The following is a 26,033-nucleotide window of genomic DNA, read 5'->3' on the forward strand; positions in this document are numbered from 1 at the left end:
CAGGGATGCCACCTCCCACATTATTCACTTTGCAAAACTGAGATCTCACAGGCTATCCTGTGGCAGCTACGGGCCAGACTTTCAAACTTCGGCTCTGTGTCCCACGCCTGACACAGTGAGGTGGATGAGGGCTTCCTGCCACACCTGGCGAGGTCGGCTTGTTATCTGGCTGTTTCAGGGGCAAGGGGCTGGTCAGAGAGGCAAGTCTCAGGTCCTACTTACCATGGTGGTTGATATGGTCTCTGTGGTGATGGAGGGAGTAGTTGTGAGGAACTCCTTCCCTCCTGGGGCAGTCCCATCAACCTGGGGGCCAGAGGAGGAGTTGTTAGAGGGGTGGGGGGAGAGAGAAAGAGTACCGAAAATGACTGCAGCATCTGCCACCTGGGCAGGAGGCATCCCCAGGTACCAAGCGGCAGGCAGTGTGAGCGAACGTGGGGAGGGGGATGTCCACACACCATATGCATATGTGTGCATGCATTCAGTTGTATCTGACTCTTTCTGTGGCCCCACAGACTGTGGCCCGTCAGGCTCCTCTGTCCATGGGATTCTCCAGGCAAGGATACTGGAGTGGGTTGCCATTTCCTCCTCTGGGGGATCTTTCCAACCCAGGGATCGAACCCGCATCTCTTCTGTCTCCTGCATCGACAGGCAGGTTCTTTACCACTAGCACCACCTGGGAAGCCCTATCCAGACACAGACCAAACTACAAACGGGCCTCAGGTCATTCCAGGTCACAGGTCCTCCAGCTCATTCAGATTCTTTTATTTCACAAAGGGAAAACAACCCCAGATAATTTGAAACATTCTATCCAAATTTCAGAGCCTGTGTTCTTTGACTGAGGAGCCCACTGCTAGGAATTCACCCTTCAGATGCATACTGAAAGTTTTACCAGGGAGTCTGAACAGAAAAGTTCATTGCAGCATCAGTGTTAACTGCAAAAGACAAAAACAATCACAGGTCCGTTGATGGGAGATAAACACATGCTAAATCAGGATCCATTCCTAAGTTGGAATAAGGAGAGTGAGGTGGGTCCACATGGGCCAACAAGGAGGGATCTGCAGGGTAAATATTAAGAAAAAAGGTAAAATGTAAAAGAGAGAACAATCTCTTTTGTGTAAAAAATTTAAATATCTACAGATGTAAGCACATATGTTAGTATATGCATAATTTTTTTTCTGGGAAGAATCACAAGAAAAATTTCATTCTGTTCTGTTTGAATTTCATAACTGTGACTATTTTGTTGTTATTTTGTTATAGGAGCTGTGGGGCCATTTTTAGTTTTCTACTTCTCTGTATAAAAACAAAGCCAACACACATTACTAAAACAAAACAGACCAGTGGAGCAGCTTGCCCAGGGTCACACAGCTTGTCAGAACTCGAAGGTTTTTACAGCTGCACTAGCCACCTCAGAAACCTCTATGCATGTTATCAAAGATGGAGAAAAAGTTCGGGAAAGGACAGAGTTGCCCACATCGTGTAGATTTACATCTTACTTTAAGTTCTTGAGACAAAGATTGGTCTCCAGGGAAAAAGAGCCCCAGCACTGCAGTTCCTCTGGCCAGCAAGAACCAAGAGGAAATCTACCAGACCCTCAGTCTCCCTTTTCAGAGCTTAAAAACGAAAGGAGCTGAGAAAATGCACTGTAAGTAATGGATCGGTGTCTGTTTGCAACTGCCTCTCCAGGTTGGGCTTCCCTGGTGGCTCAAACGGTAGAGAATCTACCTACCATGCAGGAGACCCGGGGTTCAACCTCTGGATTGGGAACATCACCTGGAGAAAGGGATGGCAACCCACTCCAGTATTCTTGCCTGGAGAATCCCATGGACAGAAGAGCCCGGTGGGCTATAGTCCATGGGATCGCAAAGAGCTGGACACGACTGAATGACTTAACACTTTCTCCAGGGTACTAGGTATTTTTACATCTTGCTGAGCCAAATAACTTATCTTTTTTTTCCCTCAGTTTGTTCATTCTGTCAGTCTGATGTGGAACCCCCATGCATTAAAAAAAAAAAAAAAAGACCCCATGTGAGCAGCTCTGATTAAAGCTGAATTGGGATCTGTCTTCTCCCAAAGCAGTCCCTGGGATAGCTCAAGAAACCTCTCCAACTCCTTCAAGTGACCCATCGTCACTTGATAAGACCCATTGTCTTATCCATGTAACACTCCCAGGAGAATAAAGGCCACATGACCATCCCCATTTTACAGATGGGAAAATTGAAGCTTTAAGAGGAATAGTCTGCCCATCCCATCACCCACCCATGGGGCTCAGGGAAGATAATGAAGCTTGGAAGAGCATTGGGGTTAAAATTGTGGTGCTGGGGGAAGCCAAGGTGGCAAGGGCTGGCCAAGGGAGTTTGCCACAGTGGGGACGCCTCACTCCAATGCCCAGTTTCCTTGCTCAGGCACATAGGAAAGCACAGGTTACCTGGGTGGTGTCCACAGTGGCAACCCTGGTCTGCAGTACAGCCTCTGGCTCAATCTTCTTCCTGATGGCCAGGCTGCTGACAGTCATGGTTTCCGTTTTCACGGGCTGTAGGGAGATGAAGGAGAAACACTGTGTCTCAAACCCCAGAATGATTCCTGCTCACAGGCAACTGCGACGTAGGGTCAACAGGTGAATTCCAACCCCTGCTGCTGGCTGACTTTCCAGAGGGTGATGCAGGCCAGGGCAAAAGAGGCCTGGTGTGATGTCATAGACAAACAGCCTTGGAAGGGAGCCAGACCCATCAGCAGCACCCAGACAGGCTGCCTGTGACCCTGCGACAATACAACCTCATGGTGGTCCAACCTCATGGTGGTCCAACCTCATGGTGGTCCGTGCTGGTTTTCAGGCTACCATTAAGAGAACATTCACTATTCAGTAAACATGCTCCTTGCTGGGTCTCACATCCAGCATCGTCGTGATATACACCGTCCTGAATGACTTCAGGGGTGATGCCACCACCTCCCAGCTGCTTTGTCTGTTCTTTAGAGCAAGAGTCACACACCTGGAGGCCTGGGGGTGCGGGGAAGGGGCAGGCAGCAGATGTAAACGAGTGAAGTGGGCTTGCTGAGGATGGGGATGAACTGGAGAGCACATGGGGTCCACTCAGGTTTGGTCTGAGTGACTGGATTATCTGATTTTTTAAAAGATATTAAAAAAAAAAAATCCTTGGATCTTGTAATCATCGTCCTGATTTTTAAACCAAGGTCAAAGAAAACACCCGTGGGCAAACAGATTACAGCCTCTACTCTAGAAGTCTTATGTTAAATGATTAGTATCTTCTGAGTCCTCCATTGAACCTAGTTCATGGCTATACACACAGCAGGTGCTAACATATGTGAATGAAAGAATGAATAAATAAATGAATGAATGAATGCCAGTTTTCATCAGGTTGGGAGGCTGGTAAGAGGGAACTCTTCTTTTAATAGATGGTTGTAACTTAGAGATCCAGCCACTCATTCAGTTAATCATTATTAGTGCTTGGTATGTGCAAGCTTAGTGGAGTTGCCACCTGGTAGGAACGCAGACCTGTAAGCCAGTAACCTGACAACTTGTAGTTATGATGGGAGTGGAAGCAAGCAGAGCAAGGGGGCTGAGCAGGGAACAACGCTTCTGCCCTGGGTAGTCAGGAAAGCATTCACTTGTTAAGCGACATGTGAACTCAGTTCTGGAACGTGACAAATTCGCAAGGCAGAGAAAGGGAGAAAAAACTTTCTCCAGAGGGTTCAGCACGGAGTGAAAAACCAGAATGGATGAGCTCCTATTTCAACGCCTGGAATGTGGGGGAAGGGAGAATGTGGTGGGAGGCAGCTGGGGCTGGAAGAGACGCAAAAGCAAAGGAATCGGGACCAAAGGTCCCCTGTAAGAAGCTCTGAGAGCAGAGAGGCCCAGACCCAGTCTGTCCCCGAGTCCCCTTCTGCAACGACGTTTCCTTTTCTCTAGGAGTTTCCACTGTTCCCCCAAGACCCCAGGCCCCAGGGAGAGGAGCCAGCGCAGGGATCAGAAACAAACATCTGGCTTTCAGAGCAGGGCGCCCCCATGAGTCCACAAGCACACAGTCTGCAGGTGCCATGCAACGCAGGCAGGGGGAGGAGTCGAGTCGGACCAGACTGCCTGTCGTCACGTGACCTCAGGCAAAAGATGGGGTCACGGGGTTAAAGTGCCCACGAGTGCACGTTAGGGGTAAACCGAGCTGCCGAACATGCGAGCACAGAACCATGCTGCTCTGCGGAGGGGCGGTCATGCAACACGGATCAGAGCTTCCGGCTGGCGGCTCAGTCTTCTCACGCGTGGCCCAGGGCCCTCTGAACATGCAGTGCCCGGCGGGCCCGGGTCCCGGTGACGCTCCACTGTACCTCGAACTGGGCCATATCCGGGGTGGAGCAGGCCCCATGGTCTGGGCTGTCCTCCAGGCCCCCGGACTCGTCATCCTGGCTGGGGCCCCGTTTGTTGAGATCCCGGGAGAACACCAGGCCCTCGGTTTCCGAGTCGCTCTTGTCTCGGTCAAGCTCAGGCAGGCTGCGGGAGAAGTCTTCGAAGGCGCTGCCGTGGTAGTCGCCGATGACCGTGAAGTCGACCTCCGCCTCCAGGCTGGACGTGGAGCTGACGGTGATGCTGGAGCACTTCCGCTCAATGGCCAGGTGGTTGTCCTTCAGGAACACGGCGTCCCTCTCCTGGTCTTGCTCCTCATCTCCCGTGTCACTCTCTGGGGCCCTGGGCCGTGGCGGTTTGACCTTCTCCTCGGAGCCCTCCCTCAGCCCTGCTCTCTATGGCCAGATAAAATCAGAGGAATGGTGGGGTGTGGGATGGGGGGAGAGAGAGAGAGAGAGAAAGAGAGAAATCAAGATGGTGAATGACAGAAGAAATCTTGGGGCAGCTGATGCCCCCAAATGGAAGAGCAGGTCAGGAAAAGAAAAACACCCCCGGAAAGGTTCTTTGACACCATAATAAGCTTAAAAAAAAAAAAAGAAAAGAAAAGAAAACATACACACAGAAAATTTCTCAAGAGTGAGGACGCTCCTTTCCGAGGGTCTCTCGCTGATGGCAAAAGCAAGTACAAAGCAAACATCCTGCCAGTTGGGCCTGGACAGGAGGCTCCATCCAAGGTTTGGATCTGGGAGTTTATCAGAAGCGGCACTGCGCACGCGGCAGGGATGGGAGCCCGGACCCCAGGCCCATCCGTGCAGGCGGACATTGAGGAAACAGAAACCAAGGAGGGAGGCCCAGGGACTTGGGGACACCCAGGATGGGGAGGCAGAGAGGCTGGAGCCAAGAGCTTTGAGGAACAAAGAGGAAGCCAGCACGCTTTGTCAATTCCACTGAGTCTCGGTGGGCGGAGTCAGCGTCGTCTAGAGGGAGGAGCCACGGGGGTAATTCCTGGGAGCTGGGCGCTACAGCCCTCCACCCTGAGCTCTCTGAGAGGAGGTTCTGGTCAAATCAGTGCAATTGACAAGAGCAGGCCGAGAAAGTGCTGGAGGGGGACCAGCCACTCTTGTCTGACATACATACCTCTCAACTTGGCCTGTCAGGGATTAAACACCACACACACATTTTTGGCTGTTTTACGACATTCTTTTTTAAAAGACCAATCTAACATCCACCAAATATATTTTTTAAAGTACTTGGCTCCAGGTTCTAGAGACTCAGTAGGCTTAGAGATTCACTCGCGAGACAAGCCTCCGTTCAGCCAGTTTCTGGAAGGTTGAGAGGTGTGAGGACACATTCCAGACAAGCCAGAGGTGAGCTGCCACAAGAGGCGCTGCCCGAGCAGGTGGGGGTGTGAAGGCCGCGAGGCACCCTGGCCAGGTGAAGGTGACCAGGTCATTAGGGCACCGAGGGGCTGCAGAGACCTGAGGGCCCAGGGGGCTGGCGAATCTCAGGTGCCCCCCCTTTCCTGGGGGGTTCGCCGCTAGGCTGGTGACCTGCGTCTCTTGCCTGACCGCATCTCCGGCTTTGTTCTGGATTAGAGAAGACAGTTAGTCTTAAGGAGGCAGAAAGGAACTTGGCACTGGGACCGAGAGGGAATCAGAAGCGAAGGATGGAAACCTCTGGACTGTCAGCTTCCCGCGGGCAGGAGCATCAGGGAAGGGAAGAGGATGAAGGAAGATCGCTGGCCAAGCCAAGCAAAACGGCAGGACCCAGCAGGTGGGGGCAGCAAGGCAAAGCGAGTGTGTAGTTTGCCGGAGGTGGTGCCACCTTCTCCACCCGGGCTGTGGGACCCTCCGGGCGCTGGGTCACACCAGAAGCCTAGGGTCTCTGTGGCTAATCTAACATGGGCCAAGCAGATGAACCCGTCATTCCGCCTGAGCCACACTCAGGCCCGTTTAGGGAAGAGAACTCATAGGGTTGGACAAGCAGCCTCTGGTTGCGGTAATGACGAGGGGCCCCGGAACCATGCTTCTACAGAGCTACGCGGCATGCGGTCAGCTCCCCGGCCGGGGGCGGCAGTGGGGGTGGGGGCTCACGTGGCCAGTTCCCCCAGGAGCTTCCTCCAGTGTGGTTTCACAGCCTGGATTGCTGGACACGAGCTCGACATCCTTGCGTCCTTCCCGAGGGAAGGATGTAGAGACGCCCTCCAGGAGGCGGCTGGGAGCCGGCGGCATCGTTGAAGGCTGTGTGACTGTGGGGACAGCCAAATCCCCCGGGGGCTGGAACTGGACACATCCCAGGTCGAAGCGCTTACTCCGCTGTTGCTCTGCCTGCCCCGTGGAGGCCTCTGAAGACAACTCGTGGGCAAAGGCCCTGGTTTCCCCCAGGCCTGTCCAGCGAGTTTCAGCTCCATGGGTCTCAAAGATGCGGATTTTGTTGGCCACGGAGGTCTTGCTGATATCTTCCAAGGAGCCCTCTTGACCCCCAGCCTGGAGAGAGGGCATCTCCCTGTGCTTCGCTGCAGGGAACACCAACCCCTCTGCCTCTTCAGAGATGATTCTGGGCTTCCTGCTGGCGACGGGAGGGGCCCTGCGCTCCCCTCCGTCCGTCGGGGTCACAGCCAGCCCGACTTGGTGCTTGGGCTCCGGGCTCTCTTTAGAAGGATGGGCATATTTGAGAAACACATGGGGCTGTTCTCCAAAGGGGTCCCTGAGCTGCACAGGCTCCCCTGCCCCATGAGGGGATGAGCTTGGAGAAGCTGCCTCTGGAGAAATCTGAGCTGCAGATGGAAGAGGGGAGGTCGGGAGCGGGGTGATCACTTCCATCTGAAGGAACGCTGGGACTTTGCTGTCCTCTGCTTCAGATTTTCCTGTCTGGGTGTGAACTGGTCCCCTCTCTTCGGGCAGGAAGTTACCTCTGTCCGGCCTGGCTGGCTTCCCGACGTCGCCAGGCGGGATGGCCCACGGAAGGGCAAAGACCTGGGGGTCTGGATGCATGGCCCCTCCTCTGTGAGGTGAGTGGTTCCGTTCTCCAGGGGGGCTTTTCTCAGCCTTTCCCATCAAATCTCCACTCTTGGGGGCCTCTTCCTCGGCAGCTTCTGAGGATAAGGCGTGGGCAGCCTCTCCTTCCACCCCACACTGAGCTGCGTCCCCATCCTCAGCGAACGTCAGCCCTGGAGAAGGTCCCTTTCCGAGCTGCTCAGCAAAGACCTCCAGGTCCTCTGGTCGGTGGTTCCTGGGGGACCCTGCCTCGTCCTCTGGGGAAGCTGAGGGGGCGACACCCCCATGGTGCTTGTTCCCAGCAGCAGCAGAGCCCCACGGGCCTGAGGAGTCCAGCTCCAATCCTTCCGTGAACCCCTCCACCAGCTTCCGCCTGGTCTCCCATTCGGATAGGGCATCTAAGTGCTCTTCTCTCTCCTCCAGGGGTGGAGGGAGGACTTGATCTTCAGCATCTCTCTCTCTGCAGCTGAAGTAGAAGCTTCTCTCCGCGAAGGAAGTGTCAGTTTCATCACTGGAGCCGGCTCTGGCTTCTGTGTGGCCGGGGTCCAGAAGAAACGACCGGAGTCCTGCCGTGTCGGAGGCTGGAGAGGGCACATCCATCTCTGCGGGTTGGATGCCCGGGGCAGTGGGTCTTCTGCGAGCCTGGAACTCCTCCAGCTCCTGCCTCAGCTCTGCCAGGCCCTCCAGCTGATCATCGGAGGCCGGGGGTTTCCTGACCACTACCTCTGCAGCATTCACCCTGAACTGGGAGCTCTCTGGGAGCCTTCCTGCTGGGGTGCAGCCTGGAGCCAGAGAAGCCCTTTCTGGGCATCCCCTGGCCCAGAGGGCTTCCTCCCACATGGACTCGAAGTCTTCAGGGCTTGCGATCATTCTTCCTGGTCGCTGTGCGTTTGTTCTTCTGGCTCCCACCTTTTCTTCTGTGGCCACTTCCACCTTGAACTTGTCCACCAGGATGTCTACCTTGGAGAGTCTGCCATCAGCAAGGATGCCGGCGAGGCTGGAGTCACTTCCTTCCTGCTGCATGCTGGTCACTTTTAGGAGACTGAGCTCTTCTGGCCTAATGTACTCTCTCTCTATAAATACCCAGTGCTCTGAACCCTGCGTTTCAATTGGAGCAAGAGGAGTTAATATGAAATATCAGGCACCTGAAGAACGCATCACTTTTTCCCTCTGCAAGAAGGGGCCAAGGTCAACTTGTCCCCAGAACTGGCAGGGCAGAGGAAGGCATGACAATGCTGGTCAGCCTCATCAAGGATCAAGGCTACACTTCCCATCAAGGCACCCAACCAATTATCTACTGATGTTATCTACCCCTCAACCACCACCCTAACTTGGTAAAATGGAGTGGGGGTCTCATACCCTCCCTGTGTTAACCAAGGGGAAATGGAGATCTATCGATGGTCCAGGACTCTTTCTCTTTTAATAGTAAAACTGTCAGTGACAGAGGGGAAAGTAGCTTACATCACGTGGAACCTTTGAAGGCTAGAGCCAAAAGAACTCCTAAGACTTCCTCCAGTCCAGTTTTCTCTGCGTACTGAGAAATGGGGTAAACTGAGGCCTAGAGAAGGTCAGTGACTTACTCCAGGTCACGGTCAACTGATGGTACAGTCAGGAAAAGAATGCTTGATTTTTGATGCCTGAGAGCTTGGCCAACTTACAGCCAACAGAATATGGGTCCCAACTGTGGTCTAATGTCCAACTGAGGGGGAAGCACTGAGTTGAGTTTCACAGGCCACAGCCTGAAACCTTTTTGCAAGAGCTCATTGGAAGGAAAGAGATTAGAGTGAAAACTGCCACATGGCCAGATCTAGAGGTCAGTACCAGTCACCATAATGGTTTAAACAGTTTGAGTTCTGTGGGGTTCATTCTCCAAAAAACAAATACCAAGGCCTATTCTTAGAAATGACTTTCCTGGTAGCTCAGATGGTAATCTGCGTGCCATGTGGGAGACCCCAGTTCAATTTCTGGGTCGGGAAGATCCTCTGGAGAAAGGATAGGCTTCTTACTCCACTCTTGGGCTTCCCTGGTGGTTCAGTTGGTAAAGAATCTGCCTGCAGTACGGGAGACCTAGGTTCAGTCTTTGGGTTGGGAAGATCCCCTGGAGGAGGGCATAGCAACCCACTCCACTATTCTTGCCTGGAGACTCCCCATGGACAGAGAAGCCTGGTGGGCTGCAGTCCATGGAGTCACAAAGAGTTGGACATGACTGAGTGACTAAGCACACACATTCTTAGAGAATTCTAATGAAATTCACAGAAAGAGTGGAAAAGGACTGACCAGAACACATCAGAGAAGAAAAACATCTAATGATCCAAGCTTCATCATCAGTTAGAAGCACTGAGTGTCACAATCAACCATCAATGAGACAGCCTTCTGCCTTCCCTAGAGTTTCTCAAACAACACTTAAGGAGGGAAGGATGGACTTTTAGAATGGTTATAAAAAAAAACAGCAAGAAGGCTGGGAATTCCCTGATGGTCCAGTGGTTAGGACTTAGTGCTTTCACTGCCAGGGGCCTGAGTTTGATCCCTGGTTGGGGAACTAAGATCCTTCAAGCCAAGCAGTGTGACCGAAAAAAAAAAAAAGAAAGAAGGCCATTGGGATTTTAATCTTGCAACCACACAATACTTTCTTCACATGAAATCTTGATGGCAGTTCAGTATGTAACATGGATCCTGGACTGCCCTGTTGACATTGGAGGTCTGGGCTACCCTACTGCCCCAGAATGCCTCCCTCTTTTGAAACCACTGCTCTGACTCAAGCCCACAGGTGTGGAAACTGAGGCCTGGGGAAAGTAAGCACCATGCTCAAGGTCAAAGAGTTAGCCCGAGATAAAGGCAGGCCTAGAACCCAGTCTCTGACTCCACATCCTACGAAGAGCTCAATGGTAAGATGTGATGAAAATTGCTCCCAACAACAGAAGGGGGCAAGTTTCCATGAGCTTGTGCTCTGATGCGGGTGAGCATTTGGTGAGGAATCTGTCAGATCCCAGAAGATCTGAAGCATTCTGAAGGATCAAGGGAGCATGATCAACCCTCTGACCTCCACTCCCCAGATCCACTTTAGCAAAATCTCCATGACTTTCAGGGAATCAAACCTCATGAAAAGAATCTTGTCAACAGGAAAGAGAGAGACAAGGAATGGGGAGGGTCCAGATAAAGTCTGCATCATTTTCTGAGATTTTTCTCCAGGTTGTAAAGCTTTCAGGACAACGGCACTTGAACGATCCCAGAGGGAAGAACTTTGAGAGCCTACAAAGCCTCCTTTCTCTTGTATTTGGGAAGCAGGCAGCTTTAGCCGCTCCCATTTCAGCGTGTACTGACATCAACAGCTTGGCAATCAATGATAGCCAAAGATAGTCCATGAGACCCCTTCTGGAGCATCCCTGCCCCAAGTCTAACTGGAAACTAGACCAGTTAGTCCATCCATCCCCTGCCTCCACCTTCTCTAAACTCCACGTGGAGCTTGGGTCTATCAGGGTCTCCAGGCCATGCCTCTGGTTTTCTAGAAACCAGAAGCTTAGGAACTAGGTTGAGTGGGGTGGGAGCTAGCACAGAACAGAAAGGTTCTGCAGGAAGAAAAAGGGAAACACGCCCTTGTATTTAGTTACTATGTGCCAGGCAATGTCAGCCCTTTGGAGACAGTATTAAATTTAATCCAAATGGAGACCTGCGAGGCAGGTCCTGTTACCCTTATTTCAGAAGGGGAAACTGAGGCTCCCAGAGGGAAGAGAAAGCTCTGTTTATAACAAGTAAAAATCCTGAAGAGAAAAAAAAGACTGAACAAAAAGAGGAAAGCTTTGGCCCTCTGACCAGATTCACGGGATGGACGGTGTCAGAGAAGCCTCCCTAGCTATTCTTTTTCAGTGTCTGCTCAGAGCGCCCCCTGCTGTCAGATGGGGCCACTGCAGCAAGACTGGCCCTCAGACAGAAATAGGGACCTGGGAGCTGGGAGCCGGGGCAGTTACATTCCCACACAAAACCACAGGAAGAAAATCTCCAGCCAGGATTCTGCTGACTCCAGTCTCTTCAGGGTCCACCTGGAGCTCTGGATCACATTTTGGGCCCTGCTCTTTACAGGAGATGCCCCCGCCCCAAGCAGAGGTCCACGACAAGGAACCCTCTAGAAACCAAAGTAGAAGCTGCTGAAGAAAGTGGGAGTTGGGGGTGTAAAAGGGATGCTCAACTCTGAAGGGTCTTCCTGGAGGAGGATGCAGACCGGATCTACAGGTGCCAGGGGGCAGAGCAGCTCACGGGCAGGTGACTCAGAAGGGCAGGTTATAATTCAATATGTAAACTTCCCAAAGGATGACTGAAGACAAAATGGGATACTGTTAAGAATGGCGAGAGCCCCGCCTTGTAGAAGAGGCTGGACAGACAATTTTGGGGATGCCGGTGAAGGATGCATGCTGTGCCTCAAACAAGGGCATTAGTGCTTGGCTCCACTCACATCTCTGTGTTCCAAGACATCACTGCTTCCCTAACCTTGGGATGCTGTTGATTCCTGTCCAACTTCTCTCAAGTGCTCCTGGTTTTGTTTTTATTTTTACATTGAGGAAAATTTCAGAATGGAACTGTGAGTTATGTTTTACCATTTATGTAGCTGACTCATCTCTCTCTTACGGCTCCTGGACACTTCTAGCAGTTACAAAAGTTTCCTCTGGGAGTATAGCATACTACATGCCCTCATACACACTCTGCCAACAGAGAAGTGTTGGCTATCAGGGAGAAGGAAGTTTCGCCCAGACGATCAGTTGGTCTTCCTTTCCAACCCTGTCAGTCTACAAAGTCCCAGTAGAGAGGGATGATGCAACCCCCTGCCCTGGACCTGGAGTCCGTCTGGCTTCCAGGCAGGGGCACAAGAAGTTCTGAGAGCTCTTGGTCTGCTGTCGTCCTGAGCACAGAAGCAATGCCCTCCTAGTTTAGAATGCTTGCCTGAACAACATCCATACAACCCCAAGGATGCTCTCTGGAGAAAGACACTCACTTCTACCTGCCTGGAGACCCTGATAGACCCAAGCTCCACGTGGAGTTTAGAGAAGGTGGAGGCAGGGGATGGATGGACTAACAAGCCACTGCTAGACTTCACTCAGGCCTCTGAGCAGAGACAAGACCTCAGGGCAAAAGCAGTTAGGTGCCGTGACCCCTGATCCCAAGCCTAGCAGTCAGAGTCTGCCTCCAGGTCACCTGCCTCAGTGGTGCTGGAGAGGTCATTTCTGCCTGCCCTTTTTAAGCCAAAGGTGACTCAGACTACTCTGTCTCCCTTGAATGCTTTCAGTCCTGTCCTTCCTGAGAAACCACGGATGAGGGATGGGCTGGCCCTTTATGGATCCCTGGGAGGTGGCACACTCACTTGTCACAGCATGTGGATAACATGGGGTACCCACTGTTCCCACCTGCAGGACAGACCCTGGTCCAACCCCCTCAACCCAGAGAAAGGGCTTTCTTAAGACCATGAAGGTGGTTCTGGGTGGGCAGGGAGGTGGTGACAGTAACCTCAGGTGACGCTGCGAGGCTTTTCTGAGTGAACACTTCCAAGCCTATGGCCGTCCCAGGCTCAGGTGCCAAGTCCTGCTGAGAGGTGTCCAGGGTCCTCTGGGACTGCGGGGGAGGCCCAAGGCCGGAGGAGAGGGAAAGAGGGAGGAAGGGAAGGAGAGACAGAGAGGGAGAGAGAAAAAGCAGGAGAGACACACACACAGAGTCTGTGAATAGCCCAGCTTTGTAAAGCCCGCATCCTTAGGTCATGAAGGAGCCATGTGGGGACCGTGGGGTGAGGTGGAAAGGAACTGCCCTTTGGAACCATTCAGGGGAGGGAGGCCCATGGTCAGCTGCCAGCCAGCACCGGACCTCGGGCCTTTCCCCCTCACCTGTCACTCATTCGAGAGTCTGGAGTCCTGTACTGGGACTCTGAGTCCAAGTCCTCCCTGGGTGTCTTTGAGGCAATGGTTCAATCCTGCAATTGGGTTTCAGCCCCTTTTAAAAAATTACCTTTGGAACTTACTCTATAGCACATGGAATTCTGCTCCGTGTTTTGTGGCAGCCTGAATGGGAGGGGAGTTTGGGGGAGAATGGATACATGTATATGTATGGCTGAGTCCCTTCACTGTTCACCTTAAGCTATCACAACACTGTTAACTGGCTATACTATAATACAAAACAGAAAGCTTTTGTAAAAAAGTTATCTTTGGAACAAAAACCTGGCTTTGGCAGATGGGAACTCTATACTATGGGGTCCCCATTTTGGTTTAAGTTCCTACCACTTTCCCACTGACCCAGAACGGGCCCCAGAGTATATGAGGAGCCACTAGGAGCTCTGAGTGACACCTGCAGATAGACCCAGAAAGCCCACGTCTGGACCAGGGATCCTAGTTACCGTCAGCCAATGGCCCCGTGACCGGCCAGCACTTTCCAGTTTACAAAGTGCTTTTTTATATCCATTAGGGCTTCCCTTGTGGCTTAGCTGGTAAAGAATCCACCTGCAATGTGGGAGACTTGGGTTCGATCCCTGGGTTGGGAAGACCCCTTGAAGAACGAAAAGGCTACCCACTCCAGTATTCTGGCCTGGAGAATTCCATGGACAGTCCATGGGGTCACAAAGAGTTGGACACGACTGAGCGACTTTCACTTTATACCCATTATTTCATTCAAACTTCCCAGCAGTGCTGTAGAGTGGCAATTTTGGTGCCCTTTTAGATGGGCTGACTAGGCAGTGAGGCTCAGAGAGGTGATGTCACCGGCCCAAGGACACAGTCCAGTCCTGGGCTACAGCTCCTCCCATTTCCCAAATTTCCAAGGGCCTCTAAATGCCAGTGAGAGCTGTAAGCCAGTTAAATTGTCCATCGCCCCGAGGTTAGCTCCTGGACCAGACAAGGCACTATGCTTCTTACAGGGGCGGCGGGGCGGTGGGAGGTAGAAGAGACTCCACCTTCTAATAAGATGCACCTTCTAGCAGTTCCAGCTGTCACCAGCAGGTGGGGTACCCACCTCCTCAGAGGCACCTCTACTCTCCAGAGCCCTGTTCTGGGCTCAGCCTTCCCTTCTCAGCTGGAGTCCAACCCTTTCAGAAGCCTGAGCATCCACTTCTCCGACTTCAGGACTGAACAGAGGCCACCAGGGACAAGAGTCTCTCAGGGAAGTTAGGAGAGGGGCATGTAACCGGATCACTAGATCAGCCCCACAGCCCCATGCAGGGTCTTCAGCGTCCTTGATGGTGCCGGTGGGGACCACAGAAGCCCTCAGAGGGTGAAGACAGGTGCCCTCCTCCATGGCACCAGACTTAAAGGCCTCCAGAGCACCCGTGACTTTGTGAATCACCAACCAGGGGGCTCCTACAGCAGCCTCACTGGATGAGGCCCTCCGTCACCCTGCATGTCAAGGCCACAGGAGTACTGATTCAATCAAAGGCTCGCTTATTAGATCACAGCTGCGTCACCAATTTTCAAAGCATTAAAGGGCAGCACACGCACAACTGACTCTGTCCTGGTCTCCACATGGTTTGGTCTTGCTCCCAGGCAGCTGTGATTTAATAGCGAATACAATGGCCTGGGTCACAAGAAAATCAGATTCCGGCTCCTCTTCTAGCAGCTATGACACTGATTAAGTCCAAGGTCTTCCCCTTTCTGATTTTCTGTGCCCTGTGTGTAAGATGACCTTGGACCAAGTAGGTTTCCAGGGTCTTTCCCAAGTTTCAAAAGGATTCTGATTTGAAATTAACTTTCTGTCCCAAGGCTCTCCAGATGAAAGAAGTAACTCACACTGAGTATCTAGGTCCTCTGCCTGTCCCTCCCTGCTTTGTCTCATTGGCTGCTCACAACTGTCCTAGGAACTAGGGACTTTTATTATCTCTACTTAACGGCGGTTCAGAGAGGTTAAGTAGCAAGCCCAGAGTCAGCCAGCTAGCAGGCAGCAGAGCCACTATATAAACCCACTCTAAGTCTAGACCTCAGATGCGTTTGAGATCAGTGAGCAGCAGCACTAGAGAGAAAACACCTGAGTGTCAACAGGGGGGAAAGAGTGCCAAGATGTAGCAGCGCTAAAAATAACGGTTTGGGATTATAAATACAGGAATTCTCAAGAGCCTATTTTTCTCTTTTCCCATTGAAAAAACACCCCGTGCTTTCCACTTTGACAGGCGTGTCAAGTGGGACCTTTTCTTGGAGCATCAAGAACAGCTCTGCCTTTCCTAAAGGACCTGGTCCCCTCTGGTGGGCTCTGAGGATCCTCCCAGGAAGGAACACCGCCCCCACCACCCAGCCGTGTTTTCACCACAGGCATAAAAAGGTGCGGTTACTGGACAGAGCAGCCAGGATTCTTAAAACTTAGGATATGTGTGAGGATTTCCTTGTTTAAATGATGACTCCACGGTTCTACCACCAAATATTCTGATTCAATAGGTCTGATGTGGGGCCCCAGAACCTGCATTTCTAACCAGCACCCCCTTCTCCATTATATTCTGGCTGATGGAAGGGAAATACTCCCAGCTACAGTGAGTCTTTAGAGCATTTCAAGGTGGTCCCTGAGGCCCAAGAGTCCAAGACAGCGTAAATTTGTCTTTCTTGGCTTAACCCGCTGCGCCATTCCCATCACCACCTTATGCAGCAGTGGGGTGTGGAGGGGAGTGATAAGTCAGGACATGGCAACCTTCCCCACCATCTTTATCCAAGGCCCCAGTTGAGGGGCTCAGGGTGAGACCTACCTCATTGACTTTCTCAGGAGTGCCCTTGGGGGAGGGGGAGGCAGGCGAGGAGGGCAGCCGGCGTTCCCGCTCCCAGTCTCGATCCCGGTGGATCAGTTTGCTGTTGGGTTCCTTCAAGGTCCTCTTCAGCTCGTTGATGCTGGCCTGGTGCTTCAGTAAGACGTCCTCTGGCTTGTCTAAGAACTAGGGGTACACGGAGAGGACAGTCAGCTGTCAGAGGAACAGCTCCAAGAGAAGGATGCAAGGCGTGGGTGAAGATGGTGATGGTCCCCATCACCGCCCTCCATCAGCAAAGTGGGTCCCATCCATGGCCCCGCCTTACCCTCACAGCACTCCATAGCCAAGCAGAGCAAGGATGATAAGCCCCAACAGGTGCACAAACCACCCAAGATTAAACAGAAGAGCAAAGAGCACTCAAGATCAGACAGAAGGACAAAAAGCACTCAAGATCAAGAAGAGGAGATGTCTGGCCAAGTACCACCTTTTCTTCTGCCCGGACTGGCTCCTGGCCTCGGAGCACCTAGGTCGACTCAAATCCCACGGGTCTGGGTAAAGTTCCGTTTAGTTTCATAACGTGTGCCTTTCCTCCGGCTACTACTCCAAGCCACAGTGAGGATTCACCAACTCTGTTCACTGGGCTGCTCTGGTCATTCCCCGGATCCTGGTCCCCACTTCTGGCCAAGCCTTGGACCACTGTGTTTAAGTAGGATTCTCAGTCTAGGCCCCTCTTAGCCCAATGTGTGTCACTGCTCAGGCTCTGTAGGGCCCTTCTAAAGCCAGGGACATCCAGGAAAAAGCATCCTGCTTCCACGTCAGGGACTGGGGAGAGATGACGTTCAGCATTCTCTGCTGTGAGCCACTACCTTCCCCAACCACCCAGGATCTTCCAGATACCTTGTGGGCACCCACTCCTCAAGAGCAGACAGGGTGAGACACAGCCAGATGGAGAAACTGGGGCTCCGTGAGGTGCTCAGGAAGACTACCGTTAGAGACCAGGAAGAAGGGAGGTAAGTCCCAAGGCTGGGCACAGGAACCGAGCCTGGTATAGCTGGAGTCAGAGGTGTGTCCTTATTAAACTGTCAGGTCAGAGCTCTGGCCAGTACAGCATGAGGCAGTAATCTGCCCTGAGTTCAAGCAAGGACCAGCCTTTGCAGAGAAGCGGGAAGTGGTCTGCCCACTTCTGGAGGCAGGGCAGGTGGGCTGGAAGCCCATGGACCCTTATCTGCAAAGCTGTTTGAGGATTCAGGACAAGAAACAGACAATCTTAGCTCATGATAAAGTCGTATCAGCAGTTCTGGAACTGCCTGGGAGGCAAGCTCGCCCTTGACAAGGCTAGACGCTTCCCCTGGGCTTATGTCTGACATCCAAGGATCCACCAGGACTGACTCTGAAGTCACTTCAGGAAAGAAACCAGTGCCACGGAGGCTCTGCTTCCCCTCCAGACATCTGTCTGTACCTCCTGTACCCCTTCCTGAGCAAAGCTGCCCCAGGACGACATCTGTCTGAGCAATCAAATCTGAGAGAGCGTGCACAGGATGGTGGGCTTGGGCCACCATGAACCCAAGACACGGCTGGTGACCTTCCATCCAGAAGCGGCAGCCCTGGCCCTATGGGCATGTGGTGCTCCCCCAGGCTGGAGGGAGCAGTGGATCCCCGAAGGCTAAGGGCCTGGGGAAACCTAATCTGAATGCCCTGTTGTGCAGACAGGGGGCTGGGGCCTGAGACAACTTTCCCGAGACCCTCAAAGAATCAGTGGCAGAACTGGGGCTGAAACCCAGATCTCAGGACCCAGAAGCCAGACCCTTCTGATGCCCCAGCCTCTGATCTTTCCCTCAGCAGCCCATAGACCCACTTCTCTGGCAGTTAAGTTTCAAAGGAAGAGTTGGAGACTATGTGAAAGAAAGGAGGTATGGTTAACACAGGAGGAATAAGTTGAGAGAATGAAAAAATAGGAGGAAGAAGAGAAGGGGAGGGGGAGGGGGAGCGGGGAGCTGTCCTGGTGGAGCTGGAGCAGGGGCGGTCCCACCAGTGTGGTGGGAGGCGCGCCAGGGGTCTGAGAAGACAGATGTGCTCTGAGGCTCCACCCCCCATACCCCACCACCCACATCCGGTTGTCAATAGATACAAAAAGCAGTTTGGGGTGGGATGCAGCAGACACAGATGAGGTAGAGGCATGACGAGACAGTGGTGGACGAAGGGGAGTCTAAGGAAGGGTTTGGGACAGGGGTTGAGGGAAATGGGGGTGGAGATGAGCTCAATAAAATCATGGAATCATGGATCACAAGAATCGGGATGGCGACACAGTGGGGATGATCAGCAAGTGGGAAGCAAGCATGGGGTAGAGAGGCAGAGCATGAAGCTGGGGGAGGGAGGGATAGGGAGAGAGGGGAGCATGGCTGGTTGTTGAGGGGAGGGAGTCTACCCATGAGCTTAAGACAGGGAGGGAGTGATGGCGGGTGGCCTTGGGTGATGGAGAGAGATGGCTGGGAGTGGAGAAGAAGCTGAGATATGAGCCGGGATGTGAGCCTGGGATGGACGGTGGTGACAAACGAGGAATGGCTGGGTGGGTGGGGACAGGCACCCCTCGCAGTACCTCCTGTTTGTGTCTCGGCGTGGTTTCCTGCTCCGGCTAGCGGGACATGGGAGGAGGAAAGGAACCAGCAGGATCAGTAGAGCAAATGGATTAGAGACAACCGTTACCGCCCTGGTCTAGCAGGTAGCCCGGAGCACTGTGGGATGCTGGCTGGGCCGCCAGCAGGGCAGTGAGGTCGTCAGAAGGTGCGGGAAGCAGGGAGCCCAAGAAGGCCAAGAAGGGGGTGGGAGGACCACAGGCAAAGCGGGCAGTTGCACTCAGCCGATGGGACGTAGGGGTTCTGGAAAGTCACGCTTCTTGCAGGCAGTGTGTTCAGGGGCCTGTGTTCCCGAGGTGCGTGATAGAAACACACTACACCCGTGTGTGCACGTGCCTGTGTGCGCACGCAGGCTGTCTGCACGTCTGGGTGCATAACCCTATGGGTGAGAGGGGTATACAACTATGAGTGAACGCGTGTGAGTCTGAGGCCATGTGGGCCTGCATGAGCGTGTGCACAGGTTGGTGGGAGACGGGGGTGGCAGCAGGAGGTGTCACACTTGAACCTCACCCCATGGTCTGTAGGGACACCCCATCATGGGTGGAAGAAGGCTGTGCAGACCCAGATCAGAGGCAAAGGGGCAAATCAGGAGTGAGCAAGAGGAGGCCAGAGTCCACCAGGGGGCAGAGTGCCCCTCCGGGACAGCAGGGCCAAAGGAGGGGAAGGGTACAGGGTGGGCAGCATGCCCCACCCCACCTGGCAATTCCAGGTACGGAGCATGGCCCAAGGGCAAGGCCCTGTCCATGGTGCACCGCACAGCAGGCTGCTTGGCCACAGCGGGGGGTACCTGAAGGTCAAGGCTGAGCCTAGACCCAGGATCAGCCTCTTGACCCCCCAGGTCAGAGGAAACAAGAAAGCCAGCCTCGTACCTTTAGCTCCTTGATCTTGGTGGGGGTCTTGATCTCTCCCTCCTCAGCCTCGGACCGCCGCCCTCCAGACTCGCCGTCCTCCTCCCGCTTGTCGCCGTTTGGTCCTGCATCGTGGTTCTCACTGACGGAGGCTGGGCGAGAGAACTCTGCTGAAGTGGGCAGAGATGGCCGGGCAGCTGTGTGAGTTATCTCCTGAGTCATCTCCCAGGCGCAGGGACTGGGAGCCAGCCCACCACCAGCCCAGCCACGCCTGGAGTAGAGCAAACACTCAAACAGCCCCAGCACCCTGGGGATAAGGAGCCAGTGCCCCAAGGAGTGAGTGGGCTTTCCCAGGTCACGTGGATGGTGACTGAGTTGCCTCCAGCCCCAGCTCCTTTCCTGACTCTATAGCACTAGAGCCTGGGTTCAAATCTCAACTCCATCTCTTCTTGGCTGTGTGACCTTGGGTAAATTACACAACCTCTCTGGGCCTCAGTTGCTTCATCTACAAACAGTAGCTAATTCTGACAACTGAGAGGAGGAACAAATAAACTGATGTGTGTAAGAGAAGTGGCTAGCACTGAGTGAGCTAATTCGATCAGTGTTGGCTCACGAATGTTATTGTTTTGGGGGACTTCCCTGGTTTAGGCTCTGTGCTTCCAATGCAGGGGAGCTCAGATCTGCTTAACTCCCAAAGCCCCATGGGGCTCCTGAATCTCTCCTAAAAACTTGTGTGTATATCCTGGACAGTCCTGGGCCCTAAGGGGTGTTGATTTAGTAGGATCAGATCAAGGTCTAAGACTCCTCAAGTTCACAAGCTCACAGCTGGTTCTGGGGCTACATTTTGAGAAACCCTGGTCTGCTTCATACAAGGGCAACTGAGCTGCCTCCAGCCCCAGGTCCTTTCCCGATTCCACAGCTTTAGAACCTGGGTTCAAATCACAAATCCATCTCTTGTTGGCTGTGTGACCTTGGATAAATTACACAACCTCTCTGGGCCTCAGTACGGGCAATTCTCATTGATAGTAAGGGCCCTTATCAACTCAACAGAAATGGGGGCAGTGGAAAGTGCCCTGTGTTTAGATGTCCAGAGCCCAGTGGAACTAAAAAAATGATTGGGAATAACTCTGCCTCCGGTAGGACATCACCAGCTCCTCAATGCAGTTACAATAAACCATTCCAGTATGGTGACAAGCTGTGAACAGCTCAGCTTCTTAGGAAGGGGGCCCAGAAAACCATACGGTGAACCAGGGACCCCAAAAGGCCACAGCTCAGGGAAGTTGTGGGAAGCCCAGAGAGCTGGCAGTGTCACATTCCAGCAGGAGGGGAACCCAGAGGCTGAACTAACCCACTGATGCAGGAGTGTTCCTGGGCCTCCAGGCCTGGTGCAAATCAAGTGTGATGTACCCTCCACACACCCCTCTCCCCCAACCTCCAGTGCGGGGCATACCTCCATCAAGGCTGCGGGACATGGTGTACCGTTTGCTAGAGGAACGTTCAAAAAAGGGCGCGGGCCGGTCAATGAGGGCGCTGGCCTGGCGCGTCTGTGCCTGGGTCCTCCCGCTATACCGGAACTTGGAGCCCATCACCAGGAAGCCTTTGGGTGGGGGCTCAGGGGACACGAGCCTGCAGGGGAGGGATGGAGGGGTGGAGGTAAGGAGGGAGGACCAGACCTGCAATGCCAAACCCAAGGCTGGACCACAGCTGGCCTTCCATCCCGCTGTCCCACCAGCTACGACAACTCTTATTGTTCAATTGCTCAGTCATGTCTGACTCTGTGACCCCATGGAAAGCAGCACACCAGGCTTCCCTATCCTTCCCCATCTCCAGAGTTTGTTCAAAGTCATGTCCACTGAGTTGATGATACCATCCAACCGTCTCATCCTCTGTCGCCCCCTTCTCCTCCTACAACTCTAAGTGGTCCAGAAGGGGAGAGGCTTGGGGAAAGAGGAGGAGGAGGAGGAGGAGGAGGAGGGTTTTCCTAGAGTCCCTACTGGCTCCTTCTATGGATAGGACACAGACACTACCCACATCCACTCACACGGCCTCTAATTCAGCCCCAGTACCCACCCCGCCCAGGCGCAGGCTCACCGGAAGAACGTGTGGTGCTCGATGCAGACCTTCCACAGTCTCTTGGCTGATCGGTGATTCGGGAGCTTAAAGCCAATCGTGCTCTCAAACTGCTCGTACTGCAAAACCAGGGAGGGCGGGTCAGAAGGAGGGCCTGGGCCCACTCCCGCCGCCAGTCCAGGCTTTCTGCACCTCTTCTCAGGCCTGTGTGACTCTGGCCTGCTTATTTATTTATATAAATATATATATAAACTATATATATATATATCTCATTTATTCATTCATTTAATCAATCAGGTGGGTTAAGCCCTTACTCTGTGACAGGTCCAGGGCTAAGCAGCAGAGACACCATGGTGACCAAACAGAAGATTCTCAGGGGTTGGGGGAGGGTAGGAGGATCGATAATAAGTGAGTACACAAGCTCATCTCAGACACTGACAAGGGCACAAAGGAAATGGACAGAGATGTGTGATGTGACAGAATGTCTGAGCAGGCCCGGGGGTCGGGTGCTACTTTAGAAGGGGTGATCAGGGACCTCCCTGATGGTCCAGTGGCTAAGACTCTGTGTTCCGCATGCAGGGGGCCCGGGTTTGATCCCTAGTCAGGGAACTAGATCCCACATGTGGTAATTAAAAGATTCCACATGTTGCTATGCAGAACGAAGATCCCACGTGCCACAGCTAAGACCCGGTGCAGCCAAATCAATACATAAATAGAAAGAAAGAAAGGGTTATCAGGGAACACTTTCTACACAGGGGATCTTGGAGCAGAGAGCTGGAGGATGGGAAAGGAGCCAAAGCTCTGTGAGAAGGAGGGGCGGAGGACTTCAGGAAGCGGGAACATTGATGCAAAAGGCTCAGACAGGTGAGAGTTTGCTTACTTAAAATAGAAGCCCCAAGCGGCTGGAGTGCCATTGGCATGGGGCGGCAGGGCAGAGACATGTGCGAGAGGCAGGTGGGCAGAAGAGTTAGGACTTGAGTCCAAGCACCAAAGAGAGCCCTTGAAAGGTTCAAGTGAAGAGTGGGAGTGGGGTGGGTTTGGCCTGATCTGCTGGAAGGGACTCTTAAGCAGCTGTGAGGGAAAAGGCCTACCATGACCATGGAGGCTGGGGGACCAGTGGGAAGGAGAGGGGAAGCGTGGAGGGGAAAGATGGTGGCCAGGGCAGTGGACAGGGGGCCAGAGGCAGAAGGGCTTGCCCTAATTCTAGAGTTAGAACAAAGTGGAGTTTGTGATGCATGGGATGTGGAGGGTGGAAGTATTCAAGTTTGCATGTGTGTGTGTACCTTCATATGTGTACACACTCGAGTACCCATGTAAGCAAAACACGGGAACATGGACATGGTGCTGCTGTTACCTTAGTTGCTCAGTTATGTCTGACTCTCTGAGACCCTCTATGGACTGTAGCCCCACCAGGCTCCTCTGTCCATGGAATTTCCCAGGTAAGAATACTGGAGTGGGTTGCCATTTCCTTCTCCAGGGGATCTTCCTGACCCAGGGATTGAACCCGCATCTCCTGCATTGGCAGGTGAGGTTTTAACCACTGAGCCACTAGGGAAGCCCAGATATGGGCATACATTCATTGATCTGTGTAAGATCAATATACTTAGGTGGTTATCTTTTTATTAAGTATATGTGGTTATCTTTTTATTAGTAACTTTTGCCGCACATGGCACATGGGATCTTATTTCCTTGACTAGGGATTGAACCCACGGCCCTTGCATTGAAGTGCATTGTTTTAACCACTGGACCACCAGGGAAGTCTCTATGTGGCTGTCTTTATAGGTACACTGCTGTGTGTGTGTGTGTGTGTGTGTGTGCGCGCGCGCACGTGCAGGCACACACCGAAAGTGCAATGTCTATGTAGAGAGCCCTAGCAAAAGAGGGCCCTCTCCTCACCTAGCACCTCCATCTATGCATCCCAGGTCGGAAAAGTCCCAGGTCTAGCTGCCAGGGTCCCATAGTTGATCCCAGGGAAGAAGGGGTTCCCTAGGCAGGCTCACCTCCCCAGGCCGGATCTTGATGTAGAAGTTACTCCTCTTGTAGGAGATCTTGAGAATTTTGGGCCAGGCAAAGCGGTTGATCCTCAGCCGGTCCCGGTAGATGAGCAGGCCGTTGGCACAGACTCCTAACATGATGTCAATGCCCTCTGAGTCCTGTGTGAGAAGGGGCCGTGCAAGGTCAGGTCTGGGGTCCAAGCCTGAGGACAGCCTGCCACCCACCCCACAACCCCTCTCTGGGCTCTGCCTGTAACGAGCCCTCAGGAGCAGGGTTTGAGCATCCATGGGGAGTCGCCCCGATGTATCCCTCACAGAGCCATCAGTTCATTCACTCTGTCATTGATTCACCCACTCACTTGTTCGATCATTTTCCACCAGTCACTCAATCATTCATTCACCCAGCAAACATTTAGTGGTACCTAGGCATACTAAGTCATATGCTATGTGCTCAGGATACAGAAATGAGTTCAGACCCATGTCTTTCCCTCATGAAGCTCTCAATCTGGTGGCAGCACAGACAGGTTCATAAATAATAAGAAAAATCATAAGGGTCATGGGGAAGTAAAGGGTTATGGAGCGTCAAGGAATGAGAAATGAGAAGACTGGCACACCAAGCCCTCCGGAAGGCCCTGGTAGTCCCTCGGGGGGCACTCCCAGCAGTACCTTGGCATGGTGCAGGTCTACTCCATACATAGAGAGCTTCTTGGCATTCTCTAGGAAGTGGATTTCTGCTTCTCCTGGGGTCATGCCCCTAAGGGAAAGAAAGTGATCAGTGATGGCCATAGGAAAGGCCTGGGCCCAAGTCCTGCCAACTGAAGGTGGCTATGATCAGAACCTGGGATTCCAGGAAGCAAAGCTTCCGGAGCACAGTGCAGCTGGGCCTTCCCGGTCCCTCCCCTCTGCTCTCAGTGCCGAATGGTGTGCCCCTAGCCCCCTGCTTCAGCCCACTGAACTCTCATCTCCTGCCAAAGCTCAGGGCCAGTCCTATTTCCTCCAGGAAGCGTTCAAGGGCTCAGCCAGGAGTCTAGAGTTTTGCCTCATTCTGCCATTGGGTTAAGCGTGAACCATAAATACTGTTTCTTCACGACAATGAAACCCGTGTGACTGACACTGCTTATTATAATCACCCAGGGGCTCCTGAATTATTACCCACATCAGCTATTTTTCCCAGAATTTTGTATCAGAAACCATTTAATCTCCCCTGAAGAACAGGTGCACATTCTCCTTTCTGAAAAGAAGAGTTATGTAATTCACCACGCTCCTTCTTTGCTTTAGCTGCCAGGAAACTGCATGCTCTGCAGTTAGCCACGGCTAATATCTGTTGAGTACTATGTGCTGGTTACTGTTAACATGTTAACATGTATTAACTCATGTGAATCCTCATAGCAAGCCCAAAAGGTAGATATCACTATTCTCATTTGATAGATGAGGAAACTGTGGCATAGACAGCTTGAATAACTTGCCTAAGGGCCTACAGTTATTAAGTATCAAAGTCAGAATCTGAATCCAGACAATGTGGCTTCATGGTTGTATTCCCAACCACTTTGCTTCCATCTGTCTTATATCCTCAGTTTCCTGTGTTCTGTCTACCCTGGGGAGCTGCTGCATGGATGCCTAGACACTAGAGGTCAGTCTGCTTTAAGTCAAAAGAGCTGTTAAAGCTGAAGTGCTGGGGACTTCCCGCTGGTCCAGTGGCTAAGGCTCCATGCTCCCAAGGCAGGGGGCCCAAATTCAATCCCTGGTCGGAAACTAGATCTCACATGTCTCAACTAAGGGGCTTCCTGGGTGGTGCTAGTGGTAAAGAACCTGCTTGCCAACACAGGAGACATAAAAGACACTGGTTGGATCCCTGGGTGGGAAAGATCCCCTGGAGGAGGGCATGGCAACCCACTCCGTATCCTTGTCCGGAAAATCTCATGGACAGGGGAGCCTGGCGGGCTGTCCATGGGGTTGCAAAGAGTCAGACATGACTGAGTGACTAACACTTTCGTATCTTTATTACACTGGGTTCCCCTAATAAGCCTGGACTTGGAGTTCAAAGTGCTTCCAGCTTAAAAGGACCATTTAATTCCATGGAACCCTCAGGGAGAGGATATCACCCTCATGGCAGGGATTTGGAAATGGGGGGTACATTTCCATTATTACAAAGACTGAGGGGGTCTTATGGGCATTTAGGGCCTGGGGTCCAGGGGCCCCAAACATCTCACACAGTGAATTCTTCTACTCTAATACCAGCAGTTGAGAAACACTGATAATCTATGTCCTTACAAATACAGGTGGGAAATGGGGCAGATAGGTTAATTAGCCAGCCCACCATCACCCAACTAGTTAACTACCTTCTAACTCCTGGAACAAGGTGTCTTCCACTGCACAATCAATGACTCAACCCCTCAAATCACAGAGCAACAATTACACGCAGTGAGTCTCTAATACATGCCATTTAGCA

At 52.6% G+C, this 26,033-nt stretch overlaps 1 protein-coding gene across 10 annotated transcripts in view; it reads right to left on the reverse strand.

Moving 5' to 3' along the window:
* The window catches only part of EPB41L1 (erythrocyte membrane protein band 4.1-like 1), a 173,728-nt gene that overhangs the window by 17,003 nt on the left and 130,692 nt on the right, over positions 1–26,033 (reverse strand). For 8 of the 10 annotated variants that reach the window (XM_010829224.1, XM_010829226.1, XM_010829228.1 and 5 more), the window contains 9 exons: positions 24,251–24,338; positions 23,591–23,743; positions 21,612–21,709; positions 20,971–21,146; positions 19,542–19,690; positions 16,043–16,225; positions 4,339–4,749; positions 2,426–2,530; positions 223–303 (listed from right to left, as the gene is read on the reverse strand). In XM_010829224.1, coding sequence (XP_010827526.1) covers positions 223–303; positions 2,426–2,530; positions 4,339–4,749; positions 16,043–16,225; positions 19,542–19,690; positions 20,971–21,146; positions 21,612–21,709; positions 23,591–23,743; positions 24,251–24,338 — 1,444 coding nt within the window. The remainder of the gene's footprint in view (positions 1–222; positions 304–2,425; positions 2,531–4,338; positions 4,750–16,042; positions 16,226–19,541; positions 19,691–20,970; positions 21,147–21,611; positions 21,710–23,590; positions 23,744–24,250; positions 24,339–26,033) is intronic. The other 2 variants (XM_010829221.1, XM_010829230.1) reach the window with 2 other exon arrangements.

The sequence above is a fragment of the Bison bison genome, unplaced genomic scaffold (genome assembly GCF_000754665.1).
Source record: "Bison bison bison isolate TAMUID 2011002044 unplaced genomic scaffold, Bison_UMD1.0 scf7180017864500, whole genome shotgun sequence".
Lineage (NCBI taxonomy): Eukaryota > Metazoa > Chordata > Mammalia > Artiodactyla > Bovidae > Bison > Bison bison.